The sequence below is a fragment of the Cardiocondyla obscurior genome, linkage group LG06 (assembly GCF_019399895.1).
Source record: "Cardiocondyla obscurior isolate alpha-2009 linkage group LG06, Cobs3.1, whole genome shotgun sequence".
Taxonomy (NCBI): Eukaryota; Metazoa; Arthropoda; class Insecta; order Hymenoptera; family Formicidae; genus Cardiocondyla; species Cardiocondyla obscurior.
In genome coordinates, this window is record NC_091869.1 from 8,626,316 (window position 1) to 8,651,372 (window position 25,057).

Genomic DNA, 25,057 nt, shown 5'->3' on the forward strand with positions numbered 1-25,057 from the left:
ACTCATTTTGCACAGAAAAAAAAAAAGAAAAAAAAGAAGAAGAAAAGAGAAGAAAAAAGGTCGAAATTGGTGCCATTTCATTGACCTCCGTTCTTTTTCAAGGCTGCCCGACACGCATTGAGCGTGACGCAGATGCGTGCTCTCCGATGACTGACGGAGAGAGTCCCAGACTGCCTGACAATGTAGACAAAACAATATTGCATTAACGGTATCTTATAAATACGGATGGCATCTTTTTTCTCCGCAATGATTCAACTTCCGAAGTGTCGGGGACCAGCGACGGAAAGTTTCCATTTGATTTCGATAATAGCAATTTCGCTCCTTGCGCTGAGCGGCGGTATCGCATTCACGTGAACGTGTACGCAGCACCGCCTGTCGCAACGTGCCTTTTTAAATAAATTATTTATATAAACCCAATCGCACAATTTAAGTCAGAAATTGATTAAGTTATCACGCGGTGTTTAAAAATGTCTTTCAATTTATTTTAATTTATGTATTTATTTACTCGTTGAGAATCTCGACCTTTTTTTTTTTATTTTACTTAACAATGATATAATAATTAGTTTTTACGGATCGGTTAATTGGCCCCATTTGTATTTTATAAATTTGTAGAGCTGAATATTTTGCGTCGCAAATGTGCGAAAAACGCGTCCGGCATGTTTTTAATCTGATATTGCAATTATAATTATTGTTGTATCGTTTGTAATATCGTCTGGCAGTTAATCCGCAGACGAATATCTTGACACGAAAAACGTGTAATTAACACACACCTCGTTAACAGCAATTTATCATCGGATCAAAAACACGTGCTCTCCACTTTTTGTTCCAAAAATATTACGTTACAAGTCTCGTCTACTTCAAGTCTGCTTAAAATATCAGAATGAGGAATCTTTGAAATCGATAAGAATTCTAAAATAGACTTCGGTTTCCTGGAAAATCAATTTCCGTTTAAAAAAAAAAAAAGATAAAAAAGTTAACGGTGCATTAATACAAAGAGATTTTTAATTCTATCATTTTTACAATTCAAGAACTTCCTTTTCAATATATATATTTCCTAAAGACTTTCGTTCTCGATCGATATTCGCCCGGTTTCTACGTTGATTTTCTACTTACAGATAACTTTCCGCTGCTTTACGCTGCTCTTTTTCCGCACCCGTGAATTTCCTCTCCTTTCGCCACTTCTCTCTTATCACCGTGCACCTGTTTCGCCGCAGAAGGCAAGAGAGGAGGATCCTTTTGCGCGTCGCGTTGATTTTCCCCATCCGCATCGCAGAATTTTACGTGCTTATAGAGATCGAATGTCGAATTAATTGCGATTCGTTATCTCGTCGTGCTCAGCACGTGAGAGCAAGTAGCCACCAGCCAACGTTCTCATTGGCGCCGAGAAAACCGGGAATGATGTAATTCTAAACAAGGTCAAGCATATATTCGCGTTTAAAAAAAAAAAAAAAATATCAGAGAAAGAAAAAAAGAAACATCAACAACAAACAGTTAATCCAATAAAATTATCATACTAGTTCGTTAAATATGTAAGTCTTTATCTCGCGACGTTTATCGTGTATGTTAGTGCAACGTGCATCTTTTTCGAGCTTTGATACGAGGTTTAAACGGCAAACTTATAATAGCACGCACGCTCTAAGAATAAGAAATTTCCTGCATAACTTTCCACGATTGATAATGTAAACTCCACCTCGTATCTTTAATATTTACAGATATTTTTTAATCGTCAAATTAAAGATCGTGGCGATTTCGAAGCAGGCCGTTCCCTTCTTTCACAACGAGAGTGCCGCAGCCGAATTACGAAGTCACGCATGCGACACGTGCGTATGTAGACAACCCTATTGACCATTCATCTCCGTCATGAAACGATCACGTGGTTGGGAAATTCTCTCACGCATACTTGATGGAGTTTCTTGTGTGGCTACACCAGCAACGCGCTCGTTTAAAGCTTCTATTTCGATGCGCATTGTTATCTATGTATTTCGAAGAAACCTAATTCTTTTTCTTTTTTTTTTTTTTTTTAGTCAAACGTTAGAAATACTTGAGCGATGTGTAAAGAAAATTTCATGACACGTGCTTGCAAACGGAAAATTTATTTCTCCGTCGAGTCTGTCTTTATTTTATTTCTCGTCTTGATCTTTAAACAACTTAAATACGTAATTAAAACTGCGAGATCTCGATACGCGACAAACGGCATGAATCACTATCGGTATCCTTGAAATTGTGCCCCGCCGACGGATTTCGGCGAGTAAACGTTTACTCGCTATCTCAATCGCGTTAGTATTGTGACTCGTAGATTCGTCTACGAGTTAAAAAAGCAGATTGGGGAGATAGAGCCCCGACGCTCTTCCAAAGTCCGTCGAAAAGTTTCCCGCGCCGGTACGTGATCTGTTTTGAACGACGCACATGCGGCCTTTTCGGTATCGCATGCGATCGCGAGTACGCGACTTTTACACGACTATATAAATATATAATCAATCACGTCGACGTTTAATATCGTGACTAATATCGAATTCTTCTTGGAAGACTAGGCGATTTTTTTTCGTATCTGAATGTGCAACGTCCGCGCCAAACATGACACGGAGGAATTGAATTCTCGTTAATTAATGAAAACGCTGACTAAGAGTTCTCGAATTAACAAACGGCGGATTTGTTCACGATACATATATTTTTTTTTTTCGTGCTAATTCATAAACTAATGTCCCTTAGTCTTGACGTTTTTACGAAGCAAAGAGGGGGGAAAAAAAAAGAAGCAAAGCGACGTGTATTAAAAATAGCAACGACAGTCGATCGAGGTGATAATTGAACGAAACGTGAGTGCGGAGATTGTCATCTCAGTTGCTATAAATATTTTTAATTTTTACTTTTTGAAAGCAAAATCACAGCTACATACGATGTAATTTTATAATCATTAATATCATAATAATAATTGGACCTACACACCCGCCTTGTAGATTCGAGGGCTACAAGACGGGTCTGATAGGCAAAACTTCAAATAATAAAAATAATAATATAGAATAATACATAGATTAGCGGCCGCATGCTCGCTACGTAGGCGCGAGAAGCTACGGGGCGAGCACAGGCTGGCAAATTAAACAGTAATAATATTAATAATATAATAATAATAGATAAAATTATATAATAGCATCTTCTCTCTTAGCATCCATACAGCGGATATTTTTTTTTAGCGTTAACGGTCGTACGATAGAATCTCTCTAGCTTCTCTTGAATAATAATACGCTCTAGTGGTATACTGTCGCTCCATTTTCGCTCCCGTCGCCGTTTTCCAGACAATCACCACGTTATTACATACGCATATTATATAATAATATATATAATATTCTTTTACAGATCGTGTATATGTATATATATTATATATATAATACGAATTCCCTATATTTGTAAGGCAACTGCCACGTATCAGCCAATCCTCTCATTTCCCTTCGTTCTGCGCTCGCTCAAAATCTACTCTTCATCGCAAATACACGTTTGAAATATAATTGCTCATCCGAGACCTATTGCAGTTCGCTTCCTGCCTCGCTCTCCTTTTCTGGTTCTCACGCATAATCCCCTACCGGTTCTAAATACTAAATAAATTATTATACAGATTTGTCTATCGACCACATGCTGAATCCTCCGCAGTCCCGCGCAAGTGTCTTTCCCGACTTAACATAGTAAAACAGTACTCCGACTTTTACAGCGTGGTTTTATGGCACTTGTTTAATGGCTGGACTCTAGCCTCTCCGCGTTCACGATGCGAACGATATCTCCTTCGGTTCTTGATAACGACACATCTCTCCCTCTCTCTCTCTCTCGCGTTATTTTCTTCCTCCGCTTCTGGGATTGGTATATCCGCTCCGATATCGCGTTACATCGCTGATACGACACACGATACCGCGGGACCGACGAACTTTCCTTCGCGATTTTTCAACTACCGTGCGCGTAAAGAACTGTCGCGCCGTCGGCGTGGACAGGATCGATGGCTATCGATAAGTTATGGAATGCTACTATTTTGTAATAATTCAGGAAAGCTACTAAAGTATTGAGATCCTCGGCTCGTCTTCGAGGGATCGAACTAGATCGGACCGAGACGCGATCGGTCCTCCGCCAAAATCACTGCGATCTGTCTTGCTTGGCTGTTCCGGAGTTTAATATCGTGAAGTGGAAAATCGTATTAATTACGTTTTATCTTTCAAATATAAAAATTTTAATTCTTTACAAACTCTGCTGTTTATATCGTCGCTATCAAAGTTTTAATTATAATGAAATAAGCGATTATTCTTATTATTTATAATATTGCAGATTGTGTAACAACATGTGCAGATGTAAATTCTGTTTTATTAAAAAAAGACATAAAACACTTATCCGTGCCGGCTAAATTTTGACAATAAAAATATGTTCGTATACAATGTATCAAAGTTATCCATTTCTGATTTTGAGTTCATGGCCGATTAATGTTTACGACATAAATTAGAGTATGGACTGTTCACTAATCATGCAATACGATAAATGAGAAAAAAACCCCCGAGCCGACACACTTATCTTAATTGAGAGCAAACATATTTGGGTTTTGATGTCATAAATATTAAATTTCTTCGTAACATATTCAAAGGTTGATTTGTTGCCAACGCAACGTTGAAGCGCTTTTACTTTTTATCGAAATAAAAAAAACTGACTTTGCAAACGCGGGAGGACTTTACACCGACAGATAGTTAAGCAAAACGTTGCGTAAAATTCTCTAAAGTCAAACTTTCTTCCATTAAAAAGAAATCGTAACTATTTCATAGAAATGTAAAATTGTTTTAAAAAAAACGCACGTTTAAGTATCGTCGATTATATTCTGCAGCGTTTTATCTATTTCGATGTTTCTTTAAGGCACTAACGTTTGCTATTAAATCCATGATCGTGTTTCGGCCAGCTGATTAAAGTGATTCGGGAGAAAATACAATCCGCGATATAATAATTCTTTAAATAATTTTTTTTTCTTTTTTCTTTCTTCTTTAAATCAAAATGCAGCTTTGAAATGAAATCGCAGTAGCCTGGTCCAAAATTCTATCACGGGTACAAATAAAACATAGGTTTTACAGAGCGATTTAATTTTTAATTTGGTTTTTGCGCTGTTCTGTCAAACAAATGTGCTCCCTACGTATCGCAAAACGTCAAATTACTAAGGCACGGTCCTATGTAAGTATGTAAAAGATCCGGAAGGCACCCGGGGAGCTATGGTCTCGCCGAGCAGTCGCATAATATTTTCCGACTTAATTGCGTTTAATTATTCGCCGAGAAGAACGCGCGTCTTTTCCACTCGCCACGCAAAAATGTGTGCGCTAAAAAGCTCCCCGGATACTCTTCTTATCGTTCGTCCGGTGCTACTATCGCTCTCTGTGCAAACGGACCATATCTCGTCTCAAAGATAAAAGATAAATTTGATTAATGCAAAAATTCATTTTCTCAGCTGCATTTAAGAAAAGAGAAGAAAGAAAAAAACGGAAACTAGTACGAGAGAGGATACTTCTAATACGATAAGAAGCGTACGGCGAGAATTACGCACGAGAAAATAAACTTATCGAAAGTGGAATCGTATCGTTGTTGAGCGTGCTTTTAGGAATAGAAAAAAAGGGGAGAAAGCTTCCGTTCCTTCCGTGAACGACTCGTACCAATACATATACACCATGCACACATTATATATTAATTAGCTTTGCATTATGTCAATCAGCGACCGTTTCTTTTTTAAACACTTCGAATATATCTTTCTTTCCTTCGATTTTTCTTTCCTTTTTTTAATATATATACACATATAATTTCTTTTTCTTTAAACTTTTAATTTTTACGTTTTTCAGCTTGATCGTTCAACGATCGCCGCTCTTCTCCACTCCCCTCTCTATTCTTGTGTCTCGACTCACAGTCTTTCGAATTAATTTTTAATTTATCATCACTGTAATATTTATCGCGCGCCCTCGCAATGCAATCCGACATAAAATGCGTTCCCCTGTATGTTTCTCTTTCTTTTCTTAATTTTTTTTTCTCTTTTTCACTTCATTGTTTTACGTTTTTACGTACGAATTTATAACGGATTACGCTCATTGCACAATCAGCTCTCAGTTATACGAATCAATTGAATAAATAGTTTGAAATTGTTAATGAAGAAGCCCGCGTGAGCTACAACCGTTCACGCGGAGCATAAAAATTAATGAAAGCGATAAAGAGTATGACAGTTATTGAATCCTCCCTTTATCGATTGCGCAATAGGAACGCTAATACCGCCGACATAACGCAATAGGCATTTTTTCAGTTTCACAGTCTAGACGATAGGAAAATATCTTTCCCTCACTTCTTCGGTGCCAAAGCAAAAGATACGACCGCCGCGTTTAATTTCCTACTATCTCGCGGCGTACAGAGAACATTAATCGAATAGTCGCGTGTCGCCGATTTGCCACTTCGTGCTCGTCGTTTCTCTTCGTTTTTTCCATAGACAATATGCTAAACTAATCTACGATCTAAATTGTCATAAGGACACGCGGGGAAGGGGGGGGATTACACAAGACGACGCTAACAGAGGGGAAAAATGTACAGGCTCTCCTTCTTTTCTCCTATTAAATATTATAATTTGTCTTTTTTTTTTTTTCTTCATGCTAAAGCTATATCATAGACTTGTCTTCGTGTTTATTGTCTTAGCGCTACGCTAGATTCCCGCGTCTCTCGTTCCCGGCGCCCAAGAGTCATGGTGCGGAAGAATTCTGCCTTGAGATTCGACTACGTAAACCTTCCCGCTCGAATTGACCCCGTATCAAAATTCCGCCGTCGTATTCGCATGCACAAGCGTTTCCAGAGCCTGCCAAGGATCGCGAGACGACGCGATCGCTCTCCCGACTCGGTCTTCTTCTAAGTGATACCACTTCATACATAATATAAAGTAACCGAATTGTTTTAACATTTCGACGTAGCTACAGATACTAGACGTATCTCCGATTCGAAGATTCCGACCTAATAGTATTCATTCTGAAGATAAACGTTACTGACTAGCCCCCTACCGGTTGTCACTGATCATCCGTTATTACCAGGAACGTGGCTCGGTCATGAACGGCCGAAGCACTCGAGTGTTCTTTCGGGGAATGTCTACAGGGACTAGGAATTTGTCTTTTACCAGGCGTCCTCCGGAATTTCGCGGACTTTCTTTCGATCGTTGTCGACGGTGGGCATCGAGTTGCGACAAAGTCGTGTTGACTAGTCCCCTACCGGCTTCGTTCGATTTTTCCACTTAGTTGGGAGAAGATGGCAACGGCCATTCTCTAGGGAATGTCTACGGGGACAAAGGTAAATTATTCGAGCATCCTGCTACGCGCAGGACTTCTACGGGAGATCGTTAAGAATCCATGTGTCGGTACTTGTGTGCCGACATCTGCGCCAAACCCAGCACCGCGTATTGACATTGCAGACAGTGATAATGCGTCTGCTTGCCGGAATGCTGACACTGCACAGCTCCGCACGGTTGGCTCGGCGTGAACTTTTGGAAGCCGGCCGCCGCGATACTGTCCAGCTTGGCGTGTTGCCGTCGATGCGCGACCACCTTGTTCGTGTCCGTGCATACAAAGTCGCACTTCAAGCAGTGAAAATGCGACGCCTTGTTTTGCATCGATCCGAGGGACGATGTGTAAGCGCATTGAGCCCTGCCGCACGGCACGTTGGCTCGATATTGTTGGAAGTCACCCCCCATCAAGGTATCCAGCCGTTCGTGCCTCGCGGTGTGCTGCACGAACCGAGTTTTGTCACAGAACGAATAGCCGCAATCTTGACGCATGCAGTGGAAGTGAGTTTGATGCTCTCTGTAGCCGCAATGGTTATACCTGCAGTCTTCATTAAATCTGAATCTGCAATAGCAATAAAATATAATTAAACTTAGCATTAAATAGCTTTAATAGCATTAATAGCAATAAAATATAATTAAACTTAGCATTAAATAGCTTTAATAGCATTAATAGCAATAAAATATAATTAAACTTCGAGCCGAGCACTCGCAAAAAAAGTTATACGGACCTAACATATCCCTCCGGCACGGGTTCGTCTTTCAGCATTCGCATCGAATGATGAAGTCTCTGTTTCTTAGCTTCTGGCGAATTAGCGTCCGGCGGTGACAGAGATTGTTTACTTAAATTAAGATTAGTCGCCAGGGAGACCAGAGGATTCTCGTCTCTCGTAGGTGGAAGAAAATTAGCAGGCGTCAAACCGGGCGCGAACATCAGTCCAGGCGCACCGGCGTACATACCGCCATGCTGAAGAAACGGTGGTAGACCTTGATTCATCAAGGCGATCTGTTGATTCATCGCGGCCATCACCGCGGGACTCGGAAAGTGAAAGCCGTGACTAAGATCGAGCTCGAAGCTCGTCGGTATCGTGGGCTGCACGTTGCCGGGTTGAATCGGAGGTTGCGCTAACTGGCCATTTTCGTGGCTGTCCATCGCGGTATTGTTACCCTCATCTCTGCACGCAATTTCAGACGGCTCCCGCTTGATGCTCGGGACATTTTGCACGCCGATGTCGATGCTGCATCGCGGCTTCTCCAACTTGATATCCTTCGACTGAGACTGCTGGTTAAGAGTCTGTTGCATTTGCCGCTGCATTTGACTCTGAAAGTTCTGAATGTTCTGAGCCATTTGGGCGTTCGGCGACATGAAGTCGTGCTTCTGCGACAGCTGCGCGATGTAATCGTGCTGCAGCTGATTAGGCGACGGGCTGACCATGTCGTGCTGCTGCTGGCTGAGAATCGCGCCGGTCGAGTGCTTCGCTATGTGAGCGACCAAGCGATCCAGCTCGGAGAAGGCTTGATTGCACGCGTTGCAGTGATAATGATTCTTCCGCTTTAACTTGCAGAACGGCCTGCTGCAGCTCTGCTCCGGTCCGTACAGCGTGTGTGGCGAGGTAGAACTTATAGACGGCATGACCGATGGTTCTGCAATGTTAAAAAGTTGTTTGAGCACGGATTGATCGCCGGCAAAAAAAGTGGAAATTTAGGAGAACTAATTTACTGATACAAAACAACACTCTGGAAAGCGCAAAACTTGATCGAAAAGAGAGACGAACCTGGGTGCACGGAAGTTCGCATGGATAGCACGACGCCCGGAAGTGCGGGTTCGCTCGGCGGTCCACTGACCGGATAATAGGTGCCAGCCGCCCTCACCACTAGCAACAATCAACCAAACAACCAACACTTCAAATATACCGCCCGCTATAAATACAACCACCACGTATACAGTATGTACATCGAGAAAATAAAACACTCTTTGATACAAAACGAATAATGGAAGACTAATGAAAAGTATTCTACTTCAAACGCAAGGTATGGCGTAAATTGGTGTGCGACTACGTGCAAAAAGTTCATGCGTGTGTATTTAAATAGAAGAAAGTATCCGATGTGCTTTAAAAAAAAAAAAAAAAGAAAAAAAAGATTTATTACCAAACTTCTCCAATAAATTAACGTTAAATTTTTTCGATTCGTGCTCTCGCTCTCCATACTTACCGGTGGTCTTACCGCTATCAGGACTCGCCAGCTCGGACTCCTTCTCTTCGATTATTGATCTGCTTTCCTGCTCGATTGTCAGACTTTCGTCGTGTTTCTCGATCAGTTCGGCGGTGTTTTTCACTTGAATTCTCGGCTTCGTTTCCTGAATCAAGGATTGTAGTTGCGTTTGACATTCCTGATTATTCGATTCTTGAGTACAAGACTCGGAAGTATGGCCGGAGGAGTGCTGCTTCTCGTGCAGCGCCATTGTCGAGTATCTGACAAATGAGTATCCGCAGTTCGGCCTGGTGCAGTGGAAGTGTCGATTGATGCGATTGCTGTGACAGCCAGACAGCCGGCAGTCGATCATTTTGTCGTAGAAGGCGAAGCCCGGCGGTATGTCGACGTTGTCGTGGAAGTCCTTGCTGTGCATGAGCAACTGGTCCGGCCGATCGGTGGAAAAATGACATCGCAGCTGAGAACAATGATGGTGCTTGGTCAATCTAAGCGCGCAAGCCGTATCTGGGCACCCTTCCGAATTAAACGTGGTAAATCCCTCAGGCTCGCCCAAGCTGTTCGAAGGCGACACGCTACCTTCTCGGTCGTCGATTAATATATTAGTCGTCAGATTGGGAGTTTGCGGCTTCGGGAGTTTGAAGCTCGTAAATATCGCCTGCGGCGAGTCGTGAGTGTGCGTCGCAGGATCGCCGCCCGACCAGATTTCTATCACACGATTTTTAGGCGGCCTACCGCGCTTCCGCCTGAACATCGCGTCGATGTTCGTTAGGTGAGTCAACGTAACGTCGGGGGAGAGATGCGACGAACAAGAGAGATTCAATTGCCGACTGTACTCGTGAATCTTGTAGTGCTGCAGCCTGCGAAACGGCTTGTCGGTCGCGAGTATCACTTCACGGCAGTTCTCCCAATTGCAGTGATAATGCTTCTCTTTGTCCGCGTACGGGCAGCTGTCATCGCAGCCACCCTCCTCGAAGAAGGCGTCCGTTATGCGTTCCTGCGTCTCGTGCTCTTTCAGGTGTTCTCTGACCTCGCGGGGATCTTTTAAAGTCGTACCGCAGCGGTCTAAGCCGCAATGATGGTGTTCCCGGCCGGCGTTACAAGCGCAATCGGAGGCGGCCGGAACCAGGTAGGCCAGTTCGGCGGCGGTAAGCTGTTGAGACTGCTGCTGCTGCTGCTGTTGCTGCTGCTGTTGCTGATCGACGGTGACGGAACTTCCGCCAGCCGTAATAGTCGTGGTAGGAGCAGTGAGATCCATAGCAAGGTCGCTCGCGCTTTGAAAAGAATCGTCCAAGGAGTAGTACGACGGGGAACCTCTGCCCTCGTTCGAACTCTCACCGTTCAGGCTCAAAGACAACCCTTGGGCGCTCAATTCGTCCGGCGCCCATGATCCAGGCGGACGAATGCCGCCACCCACGGCGGTAACCTGCTTGTACTTCCGATAAGCGAGCTCCGACTCGTGACGTTCGTGTTTCCGTTTGTGAGAAAAGAGCTGACCGGAGGAGTGCAGGACGTAGCTGCAGTGCGGCCGTATGCAGTGGATGTGATTGCAAACGCGAGAGAAGCGGCATTGATCGAAGGGACAGGCCTCCGACTTCATAAACTTCTTGAAACCGTCGCGCGACAGTTGCTCGTCCTTGATATGATAAGACTTGTGCTTGTCTGAAAAAGAAAAATTCTGGCTTCAGTCATAAAAATTTGAAACAACGTCGACAATAGTATACGTTAAAATAAAAATTTATTAACGTAATCGTTTTTTTTTATTTTTTTTTTTTCAGTGAAAGAAATCCGCAACGCTAGCGCGGCAAGTTTACGATCGACGGGCAGTTTAGAGCGCGGGCGGGCGTTAATTCGAGCGCGATTTTCATTCCTTACCCATATCGGCTTTGTTTTTGAACGTGAATCGACATCCCAGCCGACGGCAATGGAAGTGCGTGGTCCGCTGCCCGACGAACTGGCAGTAGCTGGTCGCGCAGCTCTCGGTGGCGCGGAACCGCTGGAAGCCCTCCTGTATGATGGCAGAGTCCTTACGGTGATAGTTCGCATGCATCTGCACGTCCGACGTCGATATGTACACCTTGTCGCAGTTCTCGTGGATGCAGTGATAGTGGGTCTGCTTGCGATTGTGAGGGCACACCCGGCCGAAGTGCTTCTCCGAGCAATCGTCCATCGGCGAGTACCTCATAAAGCCGTGCTGCAGGGACTCGTCCCGCTTCTTGTGCCACTTGAAATGCCTGATCATCTCCTCTTTCTTTACAAACACCCGGCCGCTGCAGTCCAGGCAGTGGAAGTGCTCCCTGCAGCCCAGTTCCTTGCAATACGTACTGTTGCACTCCTGGCTGGACGTGTATCTTCTCACATATCGGGAGTAATCGATAACCGGCTGGGATACCGATGTCTTGGAACCGCTCATCAGAGAATCCGCTACCGGAGACATGCTCTGCCTCAGCAAGGCTGCGACAGACGAGGTAGGATCTCGTTTAATGAATTTAATCGACCGTGTCGACATATAGAAAAAAAAAAATTAAAAAAAAAAAAGAAATTAAATAACATTTCGATCGCTCGTTTTTATTTAATTCACACATTACGTTAATATAATTTTAATTTAACGCATAATGCATTACATATTTATTTGCTGCAATAATACTTATTAATATAAATCGATTCTATTGTTGCCGTTTATTAAATTATATATATCTTTTTTGCTACAGATCGACGCAGTTGCATCCATCGCTGTCGACGTAAGTGTCGTCACCGCCGATATTATTAATTATACGAACCGGCTACGGTTCGTCGGTCGTTTCGCTAAGTATTCGGGCGTATTTTTTTTTTTTTGGCGTGACTTTATTTTAAACGCGCGAAAGTGATCAGTAATTTTCGCGATTGTAAAATCACGGTCGGGGTGTTCGCGAGTGACTTGTGCGCGGAAGGATGGCTCGACACGTCCCATCTGAGAGAAGGAGCAGGCCCGGGAAGGGCATCATGCATCGGCGGAGCAATTTTTAGGTAAATATAAATTTTCCTTTTTAAAAAATCTTTATAAAACTGAAGCTTTACCTTTATATTAATTTAAATACCAACATGTCTACATTAATGTTTTATTTTATGTTGCAGCCGGCAGAATTCTACAACTCCGCTGAAGCTCATGCAGATTGGTGAGTCGCATAATTTCTTTTTTTTTTTTTTGTAGTTTGTAATTAGGGTCTTTTAAAAAATAACGAGTGCATGGTATTTTAATATATAAAAAATTGTAAAACGTAAGGCACTTAGAAATGTTAAATTTGAACAGCGGTAGACCTCCATCTCTTCCCGCTTAAGCGGAACGAGGCTTTCGGTCGATATCAGGCGGTTCTTTGGTACAGGTCTCTTCACGGGCAGCCTCATTCCTCTCGTTTTACCGACTGCGTGCACAGTCATTTCGGAATGATACGGTTCGCGGTCGTATCGCCAGAGGAGACGCGCATACCGGAATGACTTCTGATACACATAGCGCGAGTTATGAGCGCGCCGTTCGTCGACCCGCGCGACCGAAAACTGGTTGCCCGTACGGGCGCGCCGCGAAGCGAAGGAGCAGAGAAAAAAAAAATGGGAGAGCGCGGGAGAAGAAAGAATGGTCGGTGTAAAAAAAAATGAGAAAAAAAAAAAGGAGAACTATCAGACCGATCGCAATACGCGTATGCAAAAAAGCGCGGCCGCGGGCGAAGGCGCGGGAGGCGCGCGAGCGTTCATAGCTCTCTCTCCCAAAAGACCCGAAACCGCACGCAAGAAAATATTGAGCGCAAGACGCGGCTCGGTTGACCAATCCCCGTTCGCGATAATTATCTCCCGAGGTAACGCGCACATGGGAGATGGAAGTAAACGGCGTTTCCTCCCCGCCTTTTTTTTTTTTTTTTGCTCGAGCGAATAATTCCACAGTTAAAACGCTCTTGAGCGGCCGCATTTGCATTTCTTGCCGGAATGTATTTAAATTTTATTATTCGGGCACGGCCGTGCCTCCGCCTTCGTTTTCGCTGGGAATCCGATCGATCGACGACGGCCCGAAAGCGCGAGCCGCGACAGAGAGCATAATCGGACGTGTAATAATTGGACCGCGGCTGCGAATTGAGAACAAAGACCCTCTGCGGCTACGTTGATTTATCAGGGGACCGCGCGGCCGATCATAGATACAAATCACGTGTCACATCGGCCGAAACCGAGTGTCCTCCGGAGCTGGGCCGGCTTAATCCCGCGGCATCTATCACGTACGTCATCCGGTGCACCCCACCAGGACGAGGTCGATTCTCGGAAGATCCTGCTCGCGAGGAGCGCCCGTGTTCGGGAACGAGTTTAAAAATTGTCGAATATTTCTCGTGGCTCGCGGGGACGCCCCGCTCTTCGTGGTATATGCACCGTCAGGAGCGAAGGGAACGCGCGTTTCTGCAAGAACGCGTACGCGCCTTGGTGCAAAAAGAGAAAAGACTCGGGGAAGGAACGAGAGAGTACGCGAAGAAGGAAGGAAAAAAAAAGAAAAAAAAAAAAGAACGAGAGGAAAAAACAAGTGTGGCGAGGGAGAATTCGGCGCGCATTATTCTCCCGCGTTGCACCAGGGAGGCAGAGTCCCTCCTTGCCGTTATTTCTATATCGCGGTGAAGTCGAGCGGCTCCGGCCGATTTAATAACGAGCACCGGTGTCACCGGACACGCATCCAGTTACGCGCCGTTGCGCAACATTCGGTTACGGCGATTAGCTTATCCTTCGGCCGAGTAATTACGCAACGCGAGTCTCGATGTCGCGTATCTCGCGCGACCTGCTCGTTAGAGGCACTTCTCGCCGAGGGAAACTATTGTTTGCACAAATTTACAATCCACGTCGGCCACCGACGTCACTCCAGGTCGAAGCTTCAAGTACGTAATCGAGAAGCGCTTCTTCTCGGGCCAAGGCCTGCGTGTAAAACGTCGGAGATGAATATTAAACAGCTCGCGGCCGGGAGATGAGCGTGACGTGCGCGCGGCTTCGGCTGACACCTCCGTATCCAAGAATGTCAAACATTTCGATGCTTAATTACGCGAGCCGGGAAGCTTGCCAAAATCGCAACCTCGAAACGCCTTGCGGGAAGGAAAAAAAAAAATAAAAAAATAGAAAAGAAAGAGAAGAACCGATCGATTTTAAATTTTGAATGACGACGTCGTTCAAATTAAGATACTCGAGAGACGGAGTCCCAGAGATGAACAGAGCAGAGTCATCTTCATTTATATTCGTTTCAATAAAATAAAATAAAATAAATTAAAATTACTTTAATTCTGTAATTAATAAGAAGGTAACAGACTCTGCTCCGCGATTCGAGATTAAAATTCTAGAAAATTAATACGAAAGATTCCACAAAAATTCACTACTTTTATTAACGCGTTGTAAAAAGTGCGTGATGATCTACTGCCTCTCGTTTACGGAGAAGGGGGCATGCCACCCACATGGAGCGACCGAATAAGAGAGCGCGCGCGACGTGACGGGGCTTAAAGAGCAAATCTTAAAAAATATGTGAAACACCCGGGATGACACGTAGCCGGACCGCCCTTCCTCCGCGGATCCAGCGTGGCTTTGAGCCCCGAACCCCTTCTTTTCATGGCGGTTCTTAGAGTCCGGAGGGCGGAAAGCCCGGGAGCCGATCCCGAGCCTCCGTAGGTTGGAAACGGGGACAACCGTCCGAGAAGCGCGGCGCGTGGAGGGGGTTTGAAATTTTCAAAAAGACCCGATCCTGAAAAGACCCCCGTATTTCAGGGTCGCTTTCCTTTTTTATCATTTAATCCGTGGGCCGAGCGAATAACCCTTTATACGAGGTACCACGGCCGAAAAACGGTCGCTGCCTCCGTGTCGCTCCATCTCGCTCGGCGCACTTACACGTGCGCGTTTTTCAAGGGGTTCACGCAACCTATGGAAGTGCGTGTTTGGATAATGCGTGGAGTGCCCGCTGCGCTCGCCAATTCGTCGTCTTAGCCACGGCGGACCCCCATTGAATGCTTTTTCTTCTCGAGAGGTTCTAAATACCGGCGGAAAAAAAAAAAAAGAAAAAAGAAAGAAATACGTGAACGTACGAGGTATACGGACCGGGCCCTCGCTAGTCGCTCTTTCCCTTCACCCCCGGGCTAGGTCGGCAACCCTTCCTCGATGGTCCTCGTCGCGACATTGTTTCCGGAAAAATGGCTTCGCCGAACGGTACCGCCGACCAGATGCGATTTAATAACCCAGAATCAACGCCGGGGTACTTCATATATCGATTTGCAGCACTTCTGTCGCACGGCGAACGAACAAAGGTTAATTTCCTTATCTCCGTTCTGTTTCCGTGTGCGATAGCGGCCGAGATACTCGTTCCGAACGACATAATACATTTAGCAAAAATCGCGGGCAATAGATTCTTAAAATTTAATCCTGATAGTTCATAAAACTTGTTTTTTTTTTTTTTTTAATGCAACCGAGCGTGAATGTCGACCGTACAATAAATAACTCGCGCCAACAGTCACCGCTTGTTTTAATGAAAGTCGGCATTGTCATGACTGATGGACTTCTAGTCTCGAACGCGGACTCGGAATATGTCGGCGCCAGCGTCAGCGGAAATTCGCACAAAGGGAGAATGTATGGGAAAAGGAATAGGTGATAAGGGGGACCGAGAGGCGAAGAGAAGAAATGTGAGAGAAGAAAGCGAGAGAAAAGGGAGAGAAAGAGCGCGAGAGCGGCCGACACTAAACTATTCTAAGATCCGCGAGAGTGTCGCGAACTTATTGTCTCTCGGCGAATACGGCGGTGTTATTTCTGTCAAAATTACGTTATGGTCCCCATTTCCCCGTCCTCTTCCATTTAGCACCTTTCGCGCAGCCTGTTTCTTATTATCTCTCGCTTTTCGCAGCCGAACCTCTTTCAACGAATATTTACAGAAGTCGGGCGGGGCCCCATTTTCTCGCGCGAGCTTTAATGTTATAAAGAGATTGCCGTCACCCGTTTAGCACCTTTTCTGCCGGCGTGACGTCGTCGCGTTTCTTCTGGAGGCTCATCCTCTTCTTATTGCCCGACGCGGACCGTCATGGACCGTAGAATCATTCGAGACGAGAATAAACGTCGTTATGGCCGGTCTCCCATTCGTGGCGAACGGGTTCATTATAATTAGTCCGCCCTCTTCACCGGGGGAGGTAGCACGAGGTAACGACCGAAGGTGGAGGAGGAAAAGAATTTATCTCGATAGATATTTATCGGTTGATTCCGTGGATATTTCAGAGTATTATTTTCACGGGGAAAAAAAAATCGTTCGCGGCATCAGAACTTTTGCGGTATAAAAATCAGCAAACAAATTATTCTAATTGCTACGCGCGGACGAAAGCTTTCGGAGAACAAGCTTTCGCAAATTTGTCAGAATTTCGGGAAGACTCGATCTCTCGTCGTGCACTTATTGTTTCCATTTGGTTGCGCACATGCCTAATGCACCTTCTTTCATCCAATCAACGTCGGCGCAGTTAGCTTATGCAACTCGGCGATCTCGGCGTAACGGCTTTAAGAAACGAGTACACGTGTCGTGACTTTTCCTGCCGGAGAATCGAGCGTTAAACATATGCTTGCAGATGCCAGAGCGCCGACGTGATGATACCGCCTTGGGATTTACAGCATGTAAGCGACAATTTTATGATTGGCGCCGCCGATCATTCCCCTCCGCGGCGACAGCATTGTTTGAAGGAAATCGAGGAAACGGCAAAAGATCAGACAGCGGCCTGTTTAGATTTTTATTGTCGCGAAAGAAAAAAAAAAAAAAAAAAAAAGAAAAGACGATGTTTCGAATTATAAACGAGTTGAAACACGCCGCTTTAATTTTGCTCTCCTTAGATTTCGCGTTGCGAAGGGCGCGTTTATTAATACCGTAGCACCGGTATCGCTTTACCCACAGTAAATGAATGGAGGGGTTTACTAGTCTCTCTTTCTTTAATCCGGCTCGCCCTCGTCCCGCCGGACGCTGCGTATAGATTTTTTTTCGGGGCAGTATTACACACGTACTACTTAATACACCCTCTTGCTCTCCTTTCCCTCTTCCCTTGACCCCCTTATGCAACCCCTTCTTTTTTAGAACGTTGCGAACCCTCCGCGCCCTTACTTACGACGGGCGTGTTAAATTTAACAAGGGGACACGTTGCCATGCCAAATATTCGGATTCAACTTTTAAATCACACGTGCAAATAAATTCACTCTGTGTATCCTCGACGTAATATAGTTTCGCAAAGCATAAAAAAAAGTTGTTTAATTAATTTTATAAAAAATATATATTGCAGACTACAAAATTACACATAACGTGCCTCATTCGCGCTTCAGTATTTTCTCCTTTTCTCCAAAGAATTTTATAATTCATATTTTCGTCGGTATTTGCGACGAGATATCACAAAATAATCGCACGTTTGCGCCAAGAGTAAAAATACTGACGGTATAACGTCTTGATGTGAAATTGCACTCGGTCTTAATGCCGTTCCTTCAGTTTTTCCCGTCCAGCCCCACGGGTTTTAAACCGTGCGTACACCCTCGTGAGCTTACTTACGTGGGACGCGCAAAAAGTTTTGACAAGGGGAAAACGCCAGTGTGTAACACTAGGCCCCCGACATAAGCGCGCGCGATCAACCCCCTCGCACGATTTCCTACCTCCACCGGGGCCCCGAAAAATAAACAGAAGCGAACCCTTTCTACAAATTCAAATAGCCGGAAGGGGAAACCGCCGGCGCGCTCGCCCGCTCTTCGCGATCCTCTTTCTCCCCGCGAGTCTCTTTGTTCGACTTTCGAAAAACTTTACGGCGAGCCCGACAAAACGCGGCTCGCCACGGATCGGCGATCCGCTGTCAAAACAAGAAATTCGATTCCCGTGATCGAGAGAGAAAAAGTCTCCCTCGCTCGCGATAGATCTTCATTCGGGGAATGTTTTCGGCGGCGAGGGGCGGCGATGAAGCAATAAAGAGATCCGACATCGGGGAAATCTATCGATAATGCGAGTCGCAATAAAACGTTGGAAACCGATTAGCCGAAGCCCCCTTTCGTCAATGGTCAAATAAAGCCAGAGGGAAATGATTTGTCGCGGCGATTTTAAAAAGAGAAAAAATAAAATGTCAAAGTCAATCGAATCGTGACACATAATAGAAACGAAGGTATTTAAGGAAACGTCGGCGCTAATATTGCAACCACAGCCGAAGTTTATTAGCGATTCTTAACCGCGGCCGCAAACGACTTCGCCGATTCGCACATTGATATTTTATTTATGGCTGTCCGATTAATAAAGATCACATCGGCCGCTAATGATCCGCGTGTAACGCCGTGCCCGCCGCCTTCTGGTCGTGTAATCTCCCAGTACCGCGCTGCGTAAGACCAGATTAGCGTTAATCGGTTCGTGTTAGCTTTCCAGAGAATTAAGTCTTCCTTTCACCCGTTCGGTTCTGCCCGGCCAGCGGTAGTTAGCGGGACGAGACCGCGACTACGTTCATCAGTCTTCATCCGTTTCGAATTTAAAGCGGCGGCGCGCGCGATAAACGGGGGAGCCGTGTTACAATCCTAGCGACGTCGATCGCGACGTCCGTTTGCGTTAATAACGCCACAGCGATAAACAATTTCATTTTCCACGGGGGAAAAAAATTACGTGCGCCGCGGATACTCTCACCTTCGCCTTTCTTCGCGGGGTGGTTTTTTGCCCGGCCACCATGTTGTCCGAGGAAAGCGCGCACGAACCATTCGGCGCGCGCGGCGGGCTCGTTAATGGAAATTTACGACAAACTGGCGCAACGGGCTCGTTCGGCGCGCACCACGCCTCGCACGTGCATCGGAAAGGTATCCTTGGTGCGCGCCCGCGCCAATTTTTCCCTCATCCGCGCTCGGCATTCCGCAGTTTTACAAAGTGCCGCGCCGGCGGCCTGTGATTTACGAGATCGCGCGTCCAATAACTTTGAATATTCCCCGGCCGCGGTTATGCGACTGTTAGCTTAACAAGGCACTCGTAACGAGCTCCACTATTTAAAGAAGCTGCTATTTTTCTTTTTTTTATTTTTTTTTTATTAACCAGAGAATTACTCGGAGACCCAAGAAGCCCGAAATCGTTTCCTGGCCCTTTACACCCTATGCGAGGTGTTCGCTAAGTTTTTTAAATATATAAATTCACTTGCGGCTTTATAAGATGCATTTAGAAATTAAATAATTGAAAGAGAATGCTTGCTTTTACTGACGACGATCTCGTTCACATTCTGAACTTTTAAATGCTCCTGCGGTCGGTCTTTGATCAAACCTCGAGCAGTGATTCGTCAATTGGCTATTTTTCAACGCTAGCATTGGCAGCCCGCACGATTTCGCAAGACCGAGGGTCGTCCACAGTGGGGTAATTAAATTTAGAATATTTTTTAAATTTCTCCGATTCCACTCGCATGATTTGGCACGCGTTGCGCCTATCGTTCTCGTCTCGTGGCACGGGGCAAAGAAAGAGAAGCGAGGCGCGAAAAAGAAAAATAGGCGAGAATGGTTTTTCCGAAACGTCTTTTTGGAAAATTTGCGAAAGATCGTACTAACAATTTAGTATTGGAATAAAATGTCACATTAAAGATATTCAAAAAGTATTTATTAACAAAAGAAAAATTAATTATATTAAAATTAAAATATGTTAAAATTTAATAAAAACAATAATGTAATGAGAGTTCCAATAATAATTTTTAATATAAATTTTTTTTGCTATTGGTTACTGAATAAGTTTATTACTGTAATGAGTTCCATATTAAACCGACACAAGAACGTTTAATTTAGAAGAGATTTATTGACTAATCAACGACAAGTAAACTGTATGAAAAACTCATCTGCGTATCCGAATCCCTTCACGCATGGCCCTGACCCTCCGAGTCTCCCCTGCCGTTTTAGTTTGGCCTAGCGCTAAAACAATCAGCGACTTCGTGGTCTTGGTCCCGATCCTCTTCGACCCTCTTTAGGCTCCCCTCCCCTCTCTCACCCTTCGTCTCGTTCCTGTCTCTTTCTCTCCCGCGGCGGTGCCTCGTGCGAAGAGGCCGGGCGCGGTTCTCCTTTTTCTTGCTTTTCGCGTCAAGCGCGAAATAACAGACGGACGACCGAAGGGAAGGCAGCGAAGAAGGAAGAGCTAACTCGAATTACTAAAACGCCGAAGTGGCAACGAGCTCCGGGCGCGGCGAGGAGCGTGGCGAGGTGCGTGCGGGATACGAGGGAGGAGAAAAGGTCTATTTATTAACGACGAGAAGCTCGCGAGGAGTGCTGCGGTTTTCTTCGTTCTCGGAGGGAAAAGCGGGCCGCAGATCACAGAGAATTCGCGGAAGAACGGAAAAGCCGGAGATAGTGCTTTTTCAAATCGCTCCGCAGCGATCACTTCCCGAGAAATTAATCTCGAGCTCGTTACGGCTATCAGAAAAAAATAAAATAAAATGAAACAAAAATAAAATAAAATAAGAAATAAAATTAAAATATAGATCAACGTTTATTACGCGATCAGGAAAGACTAATCGCGTACGTGTGGCTGTGACATCTTGCCGCATGTAAAGAACTGGATACGGCCCGTTGCGAGACCGGCACTCCGACGACGAAACGTGGCGCGCAGCGTGGAACGGGAGTCGGTAACGCGACAGAACGCAGAACGGTGGAAACGCAAAACGTTGAACGAAGAAGAGCCGCCCGTACTTTCCCGCTCCGGAGGAGCGCGTTCCTTTCAATCTCTTTTTCGTTCTCCTCTCTTCTTTCGCGCTCTTTTCCCCGAGCCTCTCTCGTCGGCGGCGCGGCGAGGCGAGGCGCTTTCGTTTCGTGATTATATTCTCGAAATAGTCAACCGGATGCTGGCCGACGATGCGCCCGCGGATATTCCGTATTATTTCGGGAGACCCTTTTTTCGAGCACGCGCGAGATACGAGCGGCGGAAGACGCGGATATGATCTGAAAGTCCCGGGCGGCGGCTCGAAGGTCCGGCCAGATAAGGGCCGACCGTTCGGAGAAATCGAAAGGGCAATCGGGAAACCGTCACCGTATTGCCTAATGCGGCAAACGGCGCAGAGAGCTCTCCTCTGAAATTTAAATTAACGCTTAGGTTTCGACGCCGCGTTAAATAGCTGCTATCTGCTCCGATTAGCCGCGAATGCAGCTGACGATTCGCGACGGTCGGTTGAGCGAAAAACGCGCGGCCGAAGCTCGAGGAAGGCACAGGAGAAAAAGATCCGGTCGCGTTCGTCTCGCCGCGAGATTGTCCGAGGGTGCTGACGAGTTGCCGTCGTCTCTCCTTGCCGGACGAGTGATTGATCAACGATCGGGCCCGAGGGACACACCGTGTAATTTTCTCGGCGCGAGTCCACTTTCGAACTCGTCGGCGATGATTAAGAGTCATCCGTCGGCGATGTCTTCATTTCGCGGCGAGCGCGGCGAAGGGCTTCGCAGGCCTATCGACGACGTTTAACTAGGGTGACGTGGGAGAGAAGACGTTCCGCCGAGATTGAAGGCCGTATACCGTTATACCACGGATCGCACTGGCTTCCAACAGTTCGGCGTGTTTTTTTTTTTCTTTTTTTTCCCATTAGAAACCGATTACGAAAAACCTTAATTTTATTTCATTTCAAAATTATAATTACACCGGCACGAGGCGGGAGTACGTCATGTTCCGCGGCCGTGCCACGTTGTTTCGTTTAATTCTAATTTCGTGCGGATAACACGGTATAGCCGATATGATGAGAATATAGGCGTGTTCTTGGCAATTGAAAAATCGTGAAACGACGGCCAAGAAAAAACGAGGGCGGCCAGCGGTGCGCGGGGTGAACCGGGAGGGGAGGGGAAAAACCATCGTCCGATCGAGCAACGATGGATTCCTGAGTTTCGAGGACGGCATGCGATTTGCCAATAGCTGTTTCCCCGATACAAATCGATCGGGGCCGATCGCGCGGCCAAAACGTCGCGGCATTCAGTTTCTTCCGTTTCGCAATTCCCATTTCGAGCCAGCCATTTTTATCGCCGGTCCGCCCTTCTGGCTTCTTCCACTCCTCCGAGGAACGAGGCGCGATAACGCGGCGCATAAAACATTGCGAGGAATTGATTTAATTAAGCCGAACGCCGTAATTAACGGCGCCGGTCGAGAGCGTTGCGATGAGAGACGGCGGGATGAGAAATTTGCATAGCGCTCTTTCGGCACACATTCCGTAATGAGGTAAATGACACGTTGCGCGAGGTGATGAGCGGGGGATCTACGACGTGGACCGTGATCTTCGGGGATCATCCTTCGTGCAAAAAACTCGCGTAAACGAGCGGAGATTCGAGAATCCGCCCGGGGGCCTCCGCCACTCCTTGGCTCCTCGCTCTATTAATTAGCTCGCGGCAGCCTGCCCTACTCCCTTGCTCCCTTCGTCCTCCGTTAATTTACTCCGCGGTTGTATTTTATTTTTCGTAAGGGTCCTAAGCGCGCTCCGATCCCTTCGGGGGCCAAGATCCCGACTCTATTAATTAGCCGAGGCCCTTTTTTCCCGCGCGCAAAAGTTCGCAAGATCTGTTGAATCCCGAGCAGGGAAACCGGCGTGGAGAAAGGGACAACCCTGGAATTCCAGGATCGACAAAAAGAACGGCGGATATTAATATTACTCTTGACGGAGGCCGATTAGGCCTCTAAATCCTTCGCGATTTCTCGTCGTCAAAGAGCTCGGGGCGCATTAAATTTTGTAGTTAAAAAAATATATATATATATTTATTTTAATTAGATAATAATTATAATTTTTGACGTCGTATAGCGTTAACTGTTTCGATCCCGTTTATTCGCGGTCGTGTCGCTAACGGCGATTCGATATTCCGCGGCGTTGCTACCTTTTTGCGCAAGTAAAGAGTGCAAGCGTTTGCGGAAAAATGTCTTTCTTCTGCGGCCCGATAGCATCGAAGCCACGTAAACGGTACGAAACCGAAGGAGAAAGACGAAGGAAGATGGAATTGCTGACTGGAAGAGCCCGAGAATTGAAGAGGTCGAGACGCGGGGAGGGAAAGGGGAGGAGGGGCGGGTGCGGCGACACGGTGGCAGAGCGAAAAATGAGAGACGGCATTCCGTTTGTGTACTGATGCATTTCGGCGACCGCCGCGACATCCTTTTAATGCGACGATCACGATTCCGCGGGAGGTAAGAGATTAATAAAAAGTTGAGGAACGATAAATTAGACCGACGACCGGGGACGACGCGAGAAGACGTCGTCGAGATGAGGGAGGGAAGGTAAAGACGGGACCGGGATGAAGGGCCACGTCACCGCCGTCGAGCCCTTGGGGCCCGGCCGGGCGATATAATAAATTTCATATATAAATAATAAAATTTCGTATCTCTCCTCGCCGTCTTTGAGGCGCTGCAGGTTTTTACGAGGCAGGGGAGACGGGCGATGACAGGCCGTTTCGCGAGAACGCCTGGGAGCATGAGTGGACCACGAATTACGGCGCCGTGCATTGTTCGTGTACGCGGCATCGACGAAATTGGCCATTGTTCGTTGGTGGGTCTAGGTGAACCGTGCAATCGTTACCGCGCGAGTACGCGGCTGCAGAAATTGTTGCCCGTACGCTTTTATCGCCGTATCGAAAAATCTCGGAAACAATAAACTGGCGAGCGTCATTATAAATGGAAGAAACGTTAAGATAAAGGCGTTTAGAAGAGAAAAAAAATCAAGAAGAAATTAAAATGAGATTTAAACTGTAATTTAGCCGTCAAATATTTACTTAGCGGTTAATTTGTTAAGTTTCAACCCCTTCGAGACCCAAAGCGTGGCGGACAGCGCGTGTAAATTCGTTTAAAAAGTCTCGAATGAACCGTGAAATTCGTTTTCTCCTCCGTCTCTGTCGCTCTCTTTCACCGCGCATATCGCTTTTTAATGGTATTTCTTCGAGGCTAACAGTTGCTCGCCCGAGAAATGGACGTGGCAACAAAACAGCGATCGTCTGTCATCACAATCGCGTCATTCAATTTCGAATAATGAAATCCGTCTCGCGAGTTTAAACAGAAACAAAAATCAGCGTTGAAAATCAGCAGAATTGCATGCAAATGAAAACCTATTTCTTTTTCTTGTTACGCATCTCTCTTTTTTTTTAAATACAGAAATAAATTAATTTTATTTAAATAAAATTTTATAAAGTGAGAGATTACGCCTCATTCTTTTAAAATATTACAAATAAGCTGGCCACTTAAAGCTTTGCGTTATTATTTTGTACGAAAATAATTTAAAGTAAAAATTTCAACTCTACATCGCCGAGACTTTTAATTATTCCTGAATCGTCGGACGTACGTGGATCTGGAAGCGTCTTTTACAACACATTACTCTACTAAAAGAGAAAACAATTGCGCCGTTATACTGTAAAAATACGCGCCACGGTTAATTAAGTGATTCCCCTTCGCGAATTGACAGATGCGATCGTTAGGAATCGACGACGGCATTACTCGCAGTCGCGATAATGGGGCCTTAATTAAATTGCATTTGCGCGAAATTGATGGTTACAGATATCAACGGGGCCGTTAAACTTCTTCGTAAGCGTATGTCGAACAGGTGCAGGCCGTGGCCGCGTACA

General features: G+C 45.7%; 1 protein-coding gene across 4 annotated transcripts in view; it reads right to left on the reverse strand.

The window, feature by feature from the left end:
- Nucleotides 1-2,834: 2,834 nt before the first annotated feature.
- LOC139103448 (zinc finger protein castor homolog 1) overlaps nucleotides 2,835-25,057 on the reverse strand; it is a 119,280-nt gene continuing 97,057 nt past the window's right edge. For 2 of the 4 annotated variants that reach the window (XM_070658118.1, XM_070658117.1), the window contains 5 exons: nucleotides 11,387-11,965; nucleotides 9,515-11,173; nucleotides 9,079-9,177; nucleotides 8,035-8,947; nucleotides 2,835-7,868 (listed from right to left, as the gene is read on the reverse strand). In XM_070658118.1, the coding sequence (XP_070514219.1) occupies nucleotides 7,364-7,868; nucleotides 8,035-8,947; nucleotides 9,079-9,177; nucleotides 9,515-11,173; nucleotides 11,387-11,965 (3,755 nt within the window). In that variant the 3' untranslated portion in view covers nucleotides 2,835-7,363. The remainder of the gene's footprint in view (nucleotides 7,869-8,034; nucleotides 8,948-9,078; nucleotides 9,178-9,514; nucleotides 11,174-11,386; nucleotides 11,966-25,057) is intronic. The other 2 variants (XM_070658119.1, XM_070658120.1) reach the window with 2 other exon arrangements.